Below are 16329 nucleotides of genomic sequence, written 5' to 3'. Positions count from 1 at the left end.
CGCTTTCAGCATTGGCCGGAGCCGCTTGGGCCCTCCCTGTGGCCGCTGGAAGCCGCGAGCAGCCCGGGGCCAGCTCCTTGGCCAGACGCTGCTGATTAAAGCCGGCGTGTTGGGCCGAGCGCAGTCAGTCCCGCTCGGCTCAGTGCTCGGCATGGCGCTGCGGGGAGCCTGCCTGCTGCTCTGCCTCGTCTCCCTCGCTCACGTCTCTGTCCAGCAGAACGGCAAGGGCAGGCAGAAGCCGGCGGCCTCCAAGAAAGGTAAGGACTGAGCCTGTGGGATCCTGCCTGGTGTGGGGGGCACTTGGCACAGTTAGGGGTGCTCTAATGGGGCTTTTAGCATTTAAAAACCTAAGGAAGTCTCTTTTTCTTCTAACGCCTGTAGGAATGCTTTCCTAAATTAGAAAGGATAGAGAAGTGGTTCGGGCAGGTTGCTGCCGTGAATGTATGCAGTGGGACAGCCTGAGGGTCAGAGGGCACCATGTTTTCTGTGTCCTCTCTCCGGCTCTTCCCAAACTTCCCCTCCGCTACAATCTCCCTTCCTCCAGCCCCTACCTCTGCTCATTCATTTTCCAGAAGTTAAGTGACAGCTGTGGCAGAGCTGTAGCCAGGAGCAGGCAGCAATACATCACCTATCCCGAGCAGCACGGCTCATCATTTTTAAGTGCTTTCCTCCTCATCCCTCCTCTCCGCAGCTCAGAGCAGACACCCAGAGCACAGAGCAGGCGGTGAGCTGCTTCGCAGGCGCTTCGCTCTTTGGAGCAAACGAGAGTGGGAAGGAAGCATCCCAGGAATTCGCTTGGCCGCGCTCTCCCAGGGGCTATTTTTGTCAGACCCTGTCCTTGAGAAACTTTTCCATTTTCTCCCAGTGGATCTCTCTATGAAATTGGCGCAGATCTGCTTAGTCCACAGCAGTGGTTTCTGCCTGTGTTGAATAGCAAAAATACCACCTTAGATTGATACGGGGCATTTGTCTGCATTGCACTTTCATGATGTAGGAGGAGGGAATCTCATTTCTTAGGGAGATCTTACCTTTCTCTCCCTGTCACTGGAAGTGATGGGAGCCCCATCTCCTGAGACTCCTCTTCATCCCTTGCCACCTCCAAGCCCACTCATGGTAAGGATGGAATGTCACTCTCCTGTCCCTCATTCTTGTTCCTGTCCCACTTGGTGGCCAGATGGAGGGAGTGAGGGCCACCAGCAATCCCCTCCCAGTCCCCCTGCCCTTCACTGGGATGGCTTGGGCAGGGCAAAGCCATGGGAGAGTTGGGGCATTTTGTTGGGTTTGTATTTCTTAATCTGTGTGGCCAAGCCACATATGGAAGAAAGAAATCGATGCTTCGAGCCAAGCCATTTCAGATCTCTTTTCTCTTGTCTTTCTTTGTGCTATTTCTTTTCTTTCTTCATGATGTAATTATTGCTTACATTTGGATCTCCTTCAGAGCAAAAAGGGTGCCTTTTCACCAAGAAAAATCCAAAAGTACCATTTCAAAAATGCTGAAATAACACATTCACTCTGCCTGTTGTTTTATTCCCCTCTCAAATTGCTCCCAGTAATTGCTCCAGCTGCAGCACTTCAGTAAACCCTCTCTGAACCCTGGCGGGGTGGGGGTGGGCAGGATTTGCCCGCGGGGGTGACTGCAGCTGCAGGGGCAATGCCACTGGGAGAGGGTCCAGGATAGGGATCCTGGTGCTGGAGGCTTCCCCTGATCACAGCCAGGCAGGGTCCATGGGGGCATGGAGGGAGCACCTCTGTGTAGCTCGCACATGTATTTTTAAGGTATTTGGAGTCCTGATGCAGGTACCTGCAAATCAGCAGGTAGAGGCTGACATGGGCTCTGCTCCTGACTCTGCCCCAATTCCCATGTGATCTCAGAGCCTCAATGTCAGTAAGGAAGAGACCTCAGAAAGTGCCTGTGGACATTCCCAGCAACACAAACCCCATGCATAGGGCCCCATCCCCTCCTGTGCTCCTGGGACAGGCTGGGCTGAGGCATAGCTTATGCAACGTGCCATTACAACAAGTAAAATCAGCCCTGAGCCCCCATTTGCAGCCTCACGCACATTGCTTGTGAAGTTTTCATAACCAGAGCATCTTGACCCAGCTCGTTCTGCGATTCCCTTCTCCTCTTGCCCCTATCCTCAGCCTTCCTGTTTGTGAATGGCCACGCCAGGACTTGCTCTGGCTCCCAGGGACAGCACTGGCACCCTGCTGGCTTCAGCAGCCCCAAAGCCATGCAACAGCTTTGATCACAGCTTACAGAAGTGAGCCTTCAGGAAATAAAGGTGCACAGACAAATACTACTCTTGCTCCCAGGTGGAGCAACATATGTAGCTGCCCTGACAAGTCTCACTGAGAGTGTCTCACAATGGCCTTTGGATGTTACTTAAACCTGGGGGACATTTGTTCTGCTAGACGAGAGGCTTACGTGGATAAACAACTGTGCTAATTAGCTGTTTCCCACAAAGTATTTTCATCAAGGCACCAAAATAATAGCTAGTGCCTGAATTGCAACTGAGCCCATTAAAGTTAATTGAGCAAGGAGCAAAGCAGCTTCAGGCTCTCCTCCTTGTCCCTCTGTGCTTTTGTATTCATGACACATGTAAACTTCAGGCAGGAGGTTTGATGAGCGTTCAAGTTCCTTCCCCACTTGCCTCACTTGATAGCTCAGCTCCCCAGCTCCCTGACCCTGGAGGAAGCCTGTCTTGCCACTTTGTGGGCAAACTGAGGAGTGGCAGGGATAGTGCAATGACCACAAACCTTTATGTCCCATCTCCCACCTCCTCCATCCCATACCAGTCCTTCTGTGCAGGAGAAACCAGAGAGAGGAGAGCTGGTGCTAAGCCACAGGCTGGTGACCTTCCCAGCAACAGCGTGATCCATGATACAGGACCCTGTTTAATGTTAGCAAAATCTTACTCAAGGGATGAGTTTTTTGCAGCTCATTCACCTCACTTTGCCTTAGGAGACATCACTGTGGCTTGCAGTAGAGGAAAGACTAGCTTTACAAAGGAGGCTGCGATGAAAGTGGGGTTGTGCTGCACTTCTCACCTAAGGAAGCCACAGATGACATTACTCTCCAGGTACCATCAGTGTGCTTCCCAGAATAATTTTTGGCTGGTCTCCTCATGCAATACTAATGTACAGCAGCAGAAGCTGAGGTCCCAAATGCTTTAGCTTGAGCAGCCCGCTGCAGTGGTGCTGCTGTCACCACAATTCCCCTGCCTGACACCAGCTTGCTTTGCTGGAAACACCATGAATATTAAGCCATGGTGCTTGGATCAGCCATGTCATTCACCCAGAGCCAGCAGTCCCAGACCTGGTGCCACCACTGCCCATGCTTGAATCCAGGAGTTGGTGGTTAATGAGTGAGGAGAGCAATGCCCCAAAATCCAGCCTGAGGAACCTGGACCGATGGTGCAACCAGGCTAGCAACTAAATGCTATCTGATAGATGTACTAGGGTACAGATGTTGACTTTGTGAATCTTCTTTGTCTTTCTCTGTGGGCAGGGAATTGGGGACTTTTGATGATAGAAACAGTTCCAGCTGCCTCCTTTGGGGCTGTGGTGGATGTTTATGCGCTCTCTGGATTTCTCCAACAGATGGTGTGAGCCTCAAAATGATTGAAGACCTGAAGGCCATGATTGACAACATCTCTCAGGAGGTTGCTCTACTGAAGGAGAAGCAAGCACTTCAGACAGGTAGAGGATTCCTTGAAGAAGGCATGGCTTTTGCTTAGAGAGATGAGCTGCTTTCAAAGTGGTTACCATTGTTCCGTGTGATTTTGACAAGGGATACCCAAGCATGCCATGATGATGTGTCCATCACATGGAGCAAGCTGGGGATCAAAGCAAAGCGTGGTCTCTCTGCGGTTCCTCCAGGCACAGGAAGCGCCTCAGGCAGTTAATGACACGTGTTGTGCAGCATATGGCTCCCTTCTTTATGCTTTAGAGCTTCCCATTTGCAAAGCTATTGATATTCCAATGACACTAAGCCAGATGTTCATTTTCTGTCATGAATCAGCAAGACGGGCGATAGATTATTCTCCACTTCAGTCAAATGAGCTTTATTCTTTGCCTTAGGCTTTTGTCTGAAGCATGGGGAGCTGGTTACTTGATCCCTCACACATCCCATGGTCTTGCACAGGCAACCTCGCTGGTCGTTGGTCCCACCATGCCTTGTGTGGCAGGCATGGAGTACAGGCCTCAAAAGTTCTTTTTCCAGATGTGCTCCATAGCTGTTCTGTGCAAACTCCATGACACCAGTAGGAGAGGGATCTGCAGAACATGAAACAGAAATGCACTGAAAGTGCAAGTTAAGGAGAATTTTCTCCCCAAAAGAAAAGAAACACAAGCAAAATCAAGGCTTTAGATCCAAGCTCAGTCATTGAAATGTAATCGGTCTGGATATTAATGCATAGCTCTGATTAGCTATTCTTTGGATAGAGTACCCTGCATTCTCAGGATTTTAAAGCTTAAAAATTAAAAAGTTGCTATTCTTAACAATGAAATCAGAAGCAAGTAGAAATTTCCTCTGAAGACCTCCATCTCTGCAAGCACAACACTTCTGATCAAAACCTGTTAAAAAAGACAGTTTTTTCACTCTTGCATAATCAAGATGGTTGAACTGAAATTGCAGGCTGCTTTTCCCTAAACGCTCCAGCCCCCAGCAGAGACATGTTGTGTCCCAAGGATCTCGCTCCAGAGAGCGTAGCCTCAGCTTGAGCACACCAAGGATGGGATCACCCCTGGGACCTTTTTGGGGGGCTGTATCCAAATGGGGAGGCCATGTTCCTCCCGTGACAGTGAGGGGCCCTGAGGGATGCATATGCTGCACTTGCTGGGTGTCCATTTTAAACCCAATTCTCTTGTTGTCTCTCTGTTCCATTCACCTCTCAGTCTGCCTGAAAGGCACCAAAATTCACATGAAGTGCTTCCTGGCATTCTCTGAGAGCAAGACATACCACGAGGCCAGCGAGCACTGCATCTCACAGGGCGGCACGCTGGGCACGCCACAAGGTGGAGAGGAGAATGACGCACTCTACGACTACATGCGCAAGAGCATTGGGACCGAGGCAGAGATCTGGCTGGGCCTCAACGACATGGCGGCTGAGGGCAAGTGGGTTGACATGACAGGTGGCCCCATCCGCTACAAGAACTGGGAGACCGAGATCACCACCCAGCCCGATGGCGGCAAGCTGGAAAACTGCGCGGCCTTGTCAGGGGTGGCGGTGGGCAAGTGGTTTGACAAGCGGTGCAAGGAGCAGCTGCCCTACGTCTGCCAGTTCATGATCGTGTAGCGGGGCTCTATAGAGCTATAGGGTGGCTACATGCACACCCACGCACCCACACGCACCTCCACGTAGCGTCGCGACCAGGTCAGCCACCATGGCCTGGTTTCAGGTCGGAGCTGTGCTGACTCTCACTCAGCCGCATCCAGCCCCATTTGCATCCCTCTCCCGATGGCATGATGTATAGATATATTTTTGTACACAGGGAACTGATGAAGTGGTTTTGGCGAAGACCCGGTGTGACAGCCCAGCGTCACCAACAGCCATTTAGGCTGCCCAGGCTGTTGCTCTGCAGCCTCCGTTGCCACCTCACTGAACCTTGCTGGGACACCAGCAATGCCAGTCTGTGCCTTCTCCTCCGGCCTTGCTCCCCTGCGGGCCCTGGCGCAGGGGTTGGGGTCCTGTCTCAGAGAGCAGAGCATGTTATTTCTGCTTTGTGCTCAGAACCGTTGGCCTTGAACCCAAGCACTGTTGGAACTGTTGGCCCAGTATCACGCTGCTCAAGGGGCTGACATGCTGAGAGGAAAGGTGTCTTTCCTACAAGCATTCCCCTTTTTTTTGATCCTTTTCTCATCAGTCAGAAGAAAGTGCTTCACTTATCTCAGTGAGGGAGCTAGCCCCAGCATCAGATCTTCCAAAATTCCTGCCACAAGCTTTATTTATCCTCCTGCACCATGCAGGAAGCAATCATTACTTGCAGCTTACTCACTCAAATATATTCTTGGGAGCAGAAGGTGAAAGTATTAGGTAAACAAAAAACCTGCAAGACTATCAGGTAATATGCTGCCCTATGAAAGACGACTGCCTACCAAAAGCAAACCTCAACAACTCTGACTTTAGCCGCTTTAGGAGTTATAGGGCCTGTATTAGCAATGAATTGCTCCAGTCATTGTTGCTCAAGGCGCAGTCCTCAGCAAACACAAATGTGCTGAGTACCACATGTGCTAGTAAAGCTGAAGATCTGTCTTTGGTAACTTTCTGCTGAGAAAAGGGTTGAAAAAGTGAAATATAAATTGGAATGATGGGAAGGCAATGCAGAGCAGCCTGACAGCTTAGCACAGCCTTGTCAACGCTGACTTGCTGACTGCTGGCTGAAGCACACCAGTGGCTCTTTGAAGCCCAGTGCTTGGTGCCTGCCCAGTTCTTCCAGTTACACATCTCTGGCATGGCCAGGCAGAGGGCAGCCCAATGGGACCTATGCTCATGGGGAGACCTCAGGAGAAGTGTTTCCATTTGCTACTTTGCCTAAAACCAGCATAGTGGTGGGGCTTCCAAAATGTAGTGTGGGAGAGCCAAGCTGGAGGGGTCAAAACACTCACACACAGTGCATACTTCCCAGGCTGTCATTATTGCCAAATTTTCTGCTGTTCAGATGAGTGCAAAATAAAAATTTATATAGCTTGCTGAAGAAATGGAGTTGAGTCAGTGTGGTCGGACTGCTTCCTTCTCCAACTCCTTTCTCTTCAAAACAGCTCCAGGGATCTGTCTGAGGGTGGGGGACATGGGAGGCAGAGGGCAAAAGCAGGAAGCGAGAGCCCACTGTTCTGTGATCTTGTTTGTAGGATTGTCCCTCCTCTTATCATCCCAGTCAGAGGCAGGGAATCCTTTTACAGGAAAATAACATTTCCTTCCTCCTCTCGCTGCTGGGAATTTTCAGTAGAAAACAGGAGCCAGCCCAGAAGAAAGGTCTTTCCCTCACCCACGCCTAGCAGTAGTGGCAGTGCTGCGGAGGTGGGCCTTCCCCGCCTGCCTACCTCCTCCTCTGTAGCCAGCAGAGCTGTGGCAGCACTAAGCATCCCCCTCCTTCCCTCGCTGAGGTGGTGAATGCTTCTCCCTCCTCCTCCTTTCCCTCAGTGTTCCCCAAAGAACATGCAGAGCTGTGGAAGGCAGAGCTTGCCAGCAGGCCGAGGCAGAAACCTACGAGCCAGCTAGTCTCCATGCATACTCTCTGGCTGCCTTGGCACATGATACCTCCATTTTTGAGATTTGTATGGAGGCAAAGCAGCAAAGCCCAAAGCCTTGCTGGCTTTGATCCTGATTGCTCATAAACTGCAAGGTCTCAAAATGCAGATTTGCAGTCAGAGAAATAAACAGGTCTTTTATAGGAGCCCAGGAATTAGAGGGACAATGAGTAAGCCACAAGTCCTGGTGATGCTGGGCTTTGGGGAAGATGCAGGTGCACAGAGCGTGAACCTTAAAAACAGCCCTGGAGACCAACACCAAAGGAATATTCCCCATGAGAACATAAAGGAGTCGATCTGTCAAAATCTAAAGAATAACAAGTTGCTCTCAGCAGACTTCTTGCTCCTATCTCTCTTGCTGTCTGTTTTCACAGCACTCTGCTCAGACCAGGCACTGTCCTTCCCAGATGGTGGGAAGCCGTACCTTGGCTTCTCCCTGCAAGAGAGCTACCCTAAGCCTACGGAAAGGACAGTGTGAACCAGCCACTTGGCAGCCCTACAGGCTGGCAATGACAAGCAGGTCTGAAGGAGTGGTGCTTACAAAAGAATCACTTTAGAAGTATCGTGTCTTATGAAAGAGAATGTCAATCCCAGCTTTCCAGTGCTGACATAGATACTGTGCAAGGAGTTCTGCTGCTGCTCTGCCAAGCGCGACCAGAAGATGAAAGCTGCAGCTTCACGCAGCAATTCAGCTGAAGCAAAACTGAAAAAAACTCCACCAAATCCCCCAGAAGAAAGCAAGATACATCATATATTACACAATCAGTGCCCAAACACAACTAACAAGCGGGCACATGAACTGAATCAACCTAACAGCAGTGTCATATTTTAGTTTAGAGCAGGATGATCCAGGAGCAGCCTGAATTTCATCTGCATCCATGTACAGCCTGTACACTGCACTGGAAGGTTTGAGTCTACTCTCGAACCCCTTGAGTTCCAAAACACCCCAAGACAGGGGTCTGAGCTCCAGGCTCCAGGAGAACCATTCAGCTTGGAAAAGACCACTAAAATCACCCAGTCCAACCGCCAACCTGTCCCCACCATGCCCACTGACCATGTCTCTCAGTGCCACATCCACCCGGTTCTAGAACACCTCCAGGGACAGTGACTGCACCACCTCCCTGGACAGCCTGTGACAGTGCCTCACCGCTCTTTCTGAGAAGAAATTCTTCCTAATACTCAAACAGAACATCCCCTGGCGCAACTTGAGGCCATTCCCTCTCATCCTATTCCTGTTAGGTGGGAGTAGAGGCCGACCCCCAACTCGCCACAACCTCCTTTCAGGCAGTTGTAGAGAGCGATCAGGTCTCCCCTGAGCCTCCTCTTCTCTGACTTCTCCACTTGCCCGTGCACCAGCTGGTGCAGAACACACCCAGGGATACTGGCTCCTGTACTTCATTCTATAATGTATCAGAACAGAAAGCCAAATGCTCAAGTATGCCTTAAAACAGTCAACTTTTAGGAAATGGTCCAGAAATAGCATTGGTTATAAACACGGTGAAACAATTGGCTCCACTGAAAAATGAGGACTTGGAAGGAGTTACGTGGGTGGGGTGCTGTGTACCTTACAGTGGGTGACTGACAGTTTTCTATACAGCCTAGAAACTGCGTCCTTTCAAGGACGCAGAGCAACAGCCCATGCTTCTTAATGCTAAATGAAAACATATGCGCTGAAAAGAGAGGTAAGCACAGCATGCCATTGTAGTGTGCCACCTGAGAAAGGTAATCAAACCTGAAAGCATGTAACTGAGGAAAAAAGTCCTACATATAAAATGTGAAAAGCTTGAAAACAAGCAAAAATAATCATTGAGATTTCTTCCTTCTCTTAAATATTTACAGGAATTGTTTTGTCAGCCTATAGGGGGAATATTCTGTTTTCAAACCTGCTGGAACTGCAGGTGTAGGCAGCATCCACAGCCAGATGTAAAACCACCTCACAGCCTTTATCAAGTGATAAATTCACTCTGAAAAGAGAGCACACAACTGTGGAGGAAAAACTGCCATGAGCAGTGCATACATCCAAAAGCAAAAATGTTGTCTTTGGTTCACATGATAATCAGGGGGCCTAGATGACCTGAGAGGTCCATGGAAAATCCTAATTGTGAGGCTCAGGATCTTGCTGCATCAAGGGCAGTTTTGTGGCTCCACCGCTCTTTGGAGAAGAACAAGAGAGCTGTCACGATCTCCTGGGACATCCTTCACTTCAATTCTCACTTGACCAGGTCTCACGTGATGGAGCAAGCTGGCCATTGCTAAAAAGCCTGGAGCAGACAAGGTTAAAGTCTCTCACTGACCCGCAAGAAAACACTTAGATGTCAGAAGGAACCAGAAAAACATCCACTCAGAATAAGGGATGAGTTTCACCTTAATGATTAGAATTTAAATTTGGTGTCTGAGCCTCAAATAATAATACTTCAGAAGTGAAGTGATACATTATCCTCAATCTATTCTGACTTCACAGTAGCAGGGAGGGGAACAGCTCTTCTGTTTTGTCCCATGGTGACAGAAAGCCAAAAGTCATTACCATTGCACCAGCTAATGCACAACATGAGTTGGTGGAGACAGAGTTGCTATTAAAAACATTAATGAAGCAACTACAGATTTTGTGTATTTTGGAAAGATGTTACAGGTAAAGATATGATTCACAACACTATTCATGGGCCTGGCTAATTGTTCAGTGCATTTCCATCCAATTTAGTGTCTCAGTGAGAGTTACTCATACAGGAGATCATTCACATCAAGAGAAGAGAAAGTTTCCAGAACAACTAGAGTTTATCCTACTTCTAGTAATGTTTTTCCAAATCCTTCTGCAGTACTTGAAGTTACAGATACTTGGAACAGCTCAGCTGACCTATGAGTCAACCTCTCCAGGTCAGGTTGTCTCACTCCCAACACCACTACACCTCCAGCTATAGCACAGGTCAATGAAGACTGATTTCCCACACGTGGTTTTGGAAAACACCAGCACAGAAACCTAGCATCTCCTTCCGAGCTGAAGCTGCCATCTGATCCTTCGACCCATGCTAGTGCCACGAGAACCTATGGAGAACACACAGGAGTTTGATCTGCCATTAATTTGCTTCTCTTTTAATAATAATAAAAAAAAAGTTTTAAATAAAAAGATCTCACAATGATGAACTTGAAGCAGGTGGCAATTAGGCTTCAGAGGCTGCAGTTCATACGCCTGGGACCAAGCAGGGCATCTTGCTTAGGTCCAGGCTCTTCTTCTGAACAGAAAACCAGGTTTATAGCCATGTACTTATAGAAGTTTTGTAGCCACTAACATCATGTAGTGAGAAAGCTGTCTGCATGGCTTCTCTCTGTGGTTTTTAAGTAAGTCCTTAAAACAAAGACCAAAGGCAGCAGCACTCCTGCTGCAGAGGTATGTGGCAGAGGTTCAGGATGTCCCAAGACCTCCTCCAGGCAAAAACATGCCCAGTGTTCGCAAGCAAAAAAAGTACTCAAACCTGCTCCATTTGAGTATGCCTCAGGTAGAAGTTTGCTTCAAAGCCGAGGACCAAGGTGCAATTCAGCCAAGCACAGCCTTCTTTTCTTCTTCACCTTTATATTTTTTTCTGCCCTGCTATGGAAAGGCTATAGAAGTACTGAGGTGAAGAAATTTAAAACATAGTGGTAAAAACAGTATGTAGGTCAATGTTATTACAGGAACCTGATGGATCCTGAAGCTCTTTTTGCATCTTTCCACAAGCCTGCCTTCATTTTCTATGTTTCAAAACAGATATAAGCCTCAGAACAAAAAGCCTCCAGTAGAATCACAGAATCATTAAGGCTGGAAAAGCCCTCTAAGATCACCTAGTCAACTGCCAGCCCACCCCCACCATGCCCACTGACCACGTCCCTCAGTGCCACATCCACACGGTTCCTGAACACCTCCAGGGACGGTGACTGCACCACCTCCCTGGGCAGCCTGTGACAGTGCCTCACTGCTCTTTCTGAGAAGAAATGTTTCCTAAAATCCAACCTGAAAGCTGTATATGCAATATATATTAAACACATCCAGGCCACCTGTACAAGCTTTCAGTTGCTAGGGCCCAGTTCCCCTTGGAATCAGCCACATATAGCAAACCATGTATCTCTCACACACCCTTTTTCTGTTCCCCTGATGGGATACTTTCCAAAGGCAATTTACTTTCAGTTAGAGGAAAAAGAGAAATAAATCCACAAAGTTTTTTTTTGTTTTGTTTTGTTTTTTTAAATTAAAGATGGCAGGACTTTGCCAGAACTTTCCTCATTTCCTTCCAAGAGAAAACTGTTCAGAAAGGGATTCCATTTTCTAGTCTCTCATGTCTGAAAAGATGCTGACAGAGCACTGCTGTTAAAGCACCTTCAATGGGATGCATCATGGCACCCTTTTTCTACAGCCATGCATGACTGTAGCAGTTGCTGTACCAGGGTAAATATATGTATATGAATCAAGTAATCCACAAATGTGCTTAAAATAGAGCAATGATCGAGTTTTTTGATACATCAGGATTTACAAAACCTCACACCAAGCAGGGGTACCTTCACTTATGTTCATACGGAGTGGCTGGTTTGGAGGGGGGCTAGGGACTGGCCAGTCCTTGTCCAATCTGCAAAGCAAGTTCTCTACAAACTCATTGCTATTGACTAAGGAGATGAAGCTACTGACATATCAACATACTTCAGGCTGACCTTGTACTCCACACAGCTGTAGTTCTCACCAAAATTCATACAGGCTTTCCCAGAGTGAAATCTACAGTACTGGACATTCACATACTAACTAGTAAAATTATCCCTCCCTCTTTTCCCTGCAAGGATACTTGTTCCTGAAATCCTGCAGGAGGCTTCTCTGCTCCACAGCATCGCCAAGGGGCGCTTGTGTTCTCTGGGTCTTCTCCCAGTCACTCCAGTGTAGTCTGTCCCTGTGCAGAAAGCCAAATGGAGCTGGTGGGACTGCAGAGATCTCTGAAGGATCCCTTGAGCCTTTCAGAGTGACGTTCAAATATTTGGAAGTTCCCAGTATTATGCTGGCCCACAATGTCAGAGGCGGATGTTGGTATGGCAGTAGAGGCTGAACCTTCTCTACAGTATTTCCACTCCATTTCATATTCGCGCAGCAGACGGCAGCAGAGGGGCAGAATGGCACCTGACATAGAAGTGCACATGAAGCAAAGATGTGCCATTCATTTTCTCCACGCAGGAGAAATGGCACCCGCTGACATTCACTGACACTTGCTGAATGTTCATGGAGACCAAACTGTGGATTGTGCAGTGGGTGGTGCATTTCAGCAGTGGTGACAGTGACCTAACAGACTAGCAATGCAGAGCTTTTTTTTTTTTGCTGGTGAAAATGCATAGCTAATGGTGGTGATGGTGTTGAAAAACAGTGTTCTGTAGCTGAGAATTTTCTCTATCAAATAGTGTTATTGTACTCTTTGTATCTGTTGCAGTTTTCACAGAAATAAACAAGCACTAGTTTCAGAGAAAACTATGTATTTACACACTTGAGAAAGCTATAAACCGACTACGCCAGCTGGTAATAAAGTTGTTTTATTTATTTTATAAAAAAATGAAGTCACAACTTTCTCCAGGGGAGAGGTAAACTTAAATTTGTGCCTGTATTCTTAATTAAAGCAGGAAGTAAGCACACTGAAAGTCAACCTTAGACTGAAAGCAACTGTAAACTGAGGTTTGTATCACCGTACCAAAAGCTGAGTTAAAATAGAACAAAAGAAAAAAAAAACCCAAGAGTCAACAAGCATCATATTCTTCCTTCAAATACCAAGACATTGTAAACAAAAGCCTGACCTCTGTTCCCTTTTCATCAGTTGTTTAGAAAGAACATGAACTAGAAGATTTCACCTAAGCAGCTGCAGAAACTGAGCTGGAGGGATGAGATAGCCTTGATTTTCTCTCAGAAACACATTTCTTTTCAAAAAAAAAAGAGAGAGAAGCCTTGACCAGATGAACGAACAAATGGACTACACTGATAAAACATATAGTGGCAATTCAGTTACCTGAGAAAAAATAGATAACATTACTGGAGAAATCTTTTTAAGTTCTCAACTGGCATTAAAATACCCCCAGTACACTTTGAAATACGTGATCCCAGTGACCAGCCGCAGGTCTAGGAATACATATTTCTGTATTAAAAGTGCAAAACATAAGCATAAAAAGTACATGAAGCAATAAAAAGGCACTTCCAGCTGACATGTGTTTTCCTATATGCCACAGAAAATTAAGTCAGATCAGATATAATTGTATATTGGTATACACTGTTAAACAGGCACACTTGATTAACGCAGTCATTTACAATGCCAGCATAGTTAACAGAGGAAGAAATCCACATTTCCTTTGATGTAAATAGCGATGTTCCTAGTAAAGATGTTTTCATTTTAGACATTAACATAAACATAACGTCACTGCATGCAACACTGTCTATAAATCATATGGCACCTTTGAGCATCATCAGACAAGAAACTGTCAAAACAATTTAGAGAGTAATTCTCAAGTTGAATCTAGTTTTGCATGCAAAAATGCAAACATCCTCAGTAACTGCACACCTAGACAAGCCAGATGTTTGTGTACAAAAAGCAACTCAATTCATGTACCGGTAGTGGTATGCACGAGGACATGACCCTCGAGTTTTAGAAGGCACAGAAACAGGGAGACGCTAAAGACAGCACTCAGAAATGAAAATTATTATTGCAAGAGGTGTTTTTCAAAGGAGCTAGGTTACTGAAGCGAAGTACCAGAAGAAATCAAGAGTTATCTCCAACATCGTTTCAATGTGGTTGTTAAATTTAGACTGATGACCAAAAAAAACCAAAATATAAGCCTTTCTTAAGGATTCACTCACATGCTTTACACTTCAGAGAAACTGCCTGCTGAATACAATCTGTGTTCTTTATCCCCCTTTTTAACCTTATTAGACAAACGAGCATTTATGAGTTGAAGTGAAATGCATTAGTAAACAGCTAGATGACCATACTGTTATTTCTTCACCAAACTTGTACTCTCACTTGGACAAAAAGGTCAAGAAACTAACAAAACATGAATGCTGCAGGCACCTGAAAACGAGTGCAAACTGTTTCAGAATTTTGAAACTGTTTTAGTAAAAAAAAAAAAAAAAAAGCAAAAGAAAATACAGTCTTTGGTATAGGGTCAGACAGTGCTACTGAAGTATTATAACATCAGTTGGAAATCAGAGAAAAAACACAACTTTACTTCTGAGCCAGGCGAGCCCAAGCTCAAGTATACACACTGATTTACATGCATGGAGCTCTTCCAGGCTGCATACGTGTTGTCTTTCAGTACATTTACATAGCAATCACTACATTAAATACAAATGAATTTTCAAGCAGCAAGTAGTAGACATGACAATCTCTCCTACTTTGCTTAGACATTAGGAGAAGGAACATAGCTGTGCAACCTGGAGCTGCCTTGAGCCCATGAGGTGGCCTATGCCTTCAAGAAGTCACCAGCCAACGCTCAGGACAAATGACTTGTGAGAAAGGAGGGAATACTGGACAAAACACTCCTTCCATTCTATTTGTTGCCACAGTTTTAAATTGGTATTGTAATGAATTCCTTTTCCTGATGTCTTGATAATAAAAAGCAAGAGCATACCTCTGCCATCCATTTCACAACCGGAAGTTCACGCATTTCCGGAGTGCTCCACTGTTTGCGTTTACCAGACATTCACTCTAAAAGAGGAAGCTACCAATAGCTGAATTAAAAAAAAAATAATAACACAAACAACAAAGCAAAAACAATATCAAAACATACTTAAAAATAACACTCCTCTTCTGTTGTTTTTTCCCTGGACATTTGTCCTTGTAGGCCATCCGTATTTCCACAGGAAACTGCCATGCCTTGCATAAAATTATTCCTCTGAACTGTCCTGTTCCTTATTCTCCAGCAAGGACGTGCTTGTACCACCATTATTTTTTTCATTTGCATCTCCATTGTCTGCCAGTTCCCCTGATTTCTGATGAGCAAATGTGTAAGTGTCGTGGTCTGTTTCTGCCAGAAGTGGAGGTTCCTCTGTGCTAGGAGAGCATTTTTTGTCTTTTCTAAAGGAGAATGGAGGGGGAGATGGTGGCAAGCTACCCATGGGCCCATCAAAAGGCCTGTACACATCAACTTCTGGAGTGACTGAGCCATTGGACTCCTTCAGCAAGTGCCCGTAGACCACAGCGTCATCAATAACTGCATAGACATGGGACTCATTGGCTTTCCTATCTTTTTTAAAAAAGCGTTGTTTTCCAGGCATCTGGGTATTGACATTCGCATTGTATACCCCCACCATGGGATTTTGGCTTTTCTTCTTCCTGTTACAGAGTTGAAATGATTCACAGGTCAGCAACAACACAGTGCATTTGAGCTCAGTAATGGCAGCTGCTGTTTACACATTCCACCTACCCTGTGTCAGACAGTCTAATCTACCTGGATTGAAGGCTGTGCTTGTAATCTTAGGAAAAATAATTCTTGAGTCTAGACTAGCTTTTTTTTTTTTTTTTAAAGCTATTTGGTTATCTCTTGCTGTTCTGCTAACCCTGAAGTTTGCAAGATTAACACCATCAGCCACCCAAGTACAGAGATTCCAGTTGTGCAGTGTACTGAACCTCTTAACTTTCACAGGCATTAAGAGGACCTAAGGGCCAACAAGGCTGAGTGAAATAGCAGATCCACTATGGAAGTCAAATGAACTTTCTCTGCAACTCTTCCCAAGGCAGAAAGACCAAAAGCTGAAGAGTTTGTAAGCCTATATTCTTAAAGCCTTTCCTGTGCAACAGAGAATTGTGCTCATAACTGTTCTAATCATTATATTACACAAATCATTCCAGCTTTACAGCTTCAGGACCAAATCACCCTGAGCACACACGCATCAGAACCCGCCCAAGATACTGATTGCTTTAGACTCTCCTTCCATGAGTTAGGTGTGTTGGCTTTGCAAAAATGAGTTCTCTCCCCAAGGGCTCATCTCATAAAAAAAGTGCACCTACTTGGTGTGTAAACTCTGGAAGAAGTTGCTAGAGGGTCTGTAGATGAAAGATAAGTCTGAACACCCTAAGTGAATTCAGTTTGTCTTAAGA

The 16329-nt window shown here is 46.2% G+C and overlaps 2 protein-coding genes across 4 annotated transcripts in view; one reads left to right on the top strand and one right to left on the bottom strand.

Annotated features, from left to right (window-relative positions):
- On the top strand, positions 1 to 6704 carry CLEC3B (C-type lectin domain family 3 member B). Its single transcript, XM_021388893.1, has 3 exons — positions 1 to 257; positions 3601 to 3699; positions 4897 to 6704. The coding sequence occupies exons 1-3, from the start codon at positions 152 to 154 to the stop codon at positions 5295 to 5297; spliced, it is 606 nt and encodes a 201-aa protein (XP_021244568.1). The 5' UTR covers positions 1 to 151; the 3' UTR covers positions 5298 to 6704.
- Positions 3706 to 16329, bottom strand: part of CDCP1 (CUB domain containing protein 1) — a 31919-nt gene continuing 19295 nt past the window's right edge. For 2 of the 3 annotated variants that reach the window (XM_021388884.1, XM_021388885.1), the window contains one exon: positions 12766 to 15564. In XM_021388884.1, the coding sequence (XP_021244559.1) occupies positions 15117 to 15564 (448 nt within the window). In that variant the 3' untranslated portion in view covers positions 12766 to 15116. Of the gene's footprint in view, positions 4276 to 12765; positions 15565 to 16329 lie in introns of those variants that run through there. The other variant, XR_002435956.1, reaches the window with a different exon arrangement.

Source organism: Numida meleagris, chromosome 2 (genome assembly GCF_002078875.1).
Source record: "Numida meleagris isolate 19003 breed g44 Domestic line chromosome 2, NumMel1.0, whole genome shotgun sequence".
Lineage (NCBI taxonomy): Eukaryota > Metazoa > Chordata > Aves > Galliformes > Numididae > Numida > Numida meleagris.
This window is presented reverse-complemented; position numbering and strand designations above follow the sequence as displayed.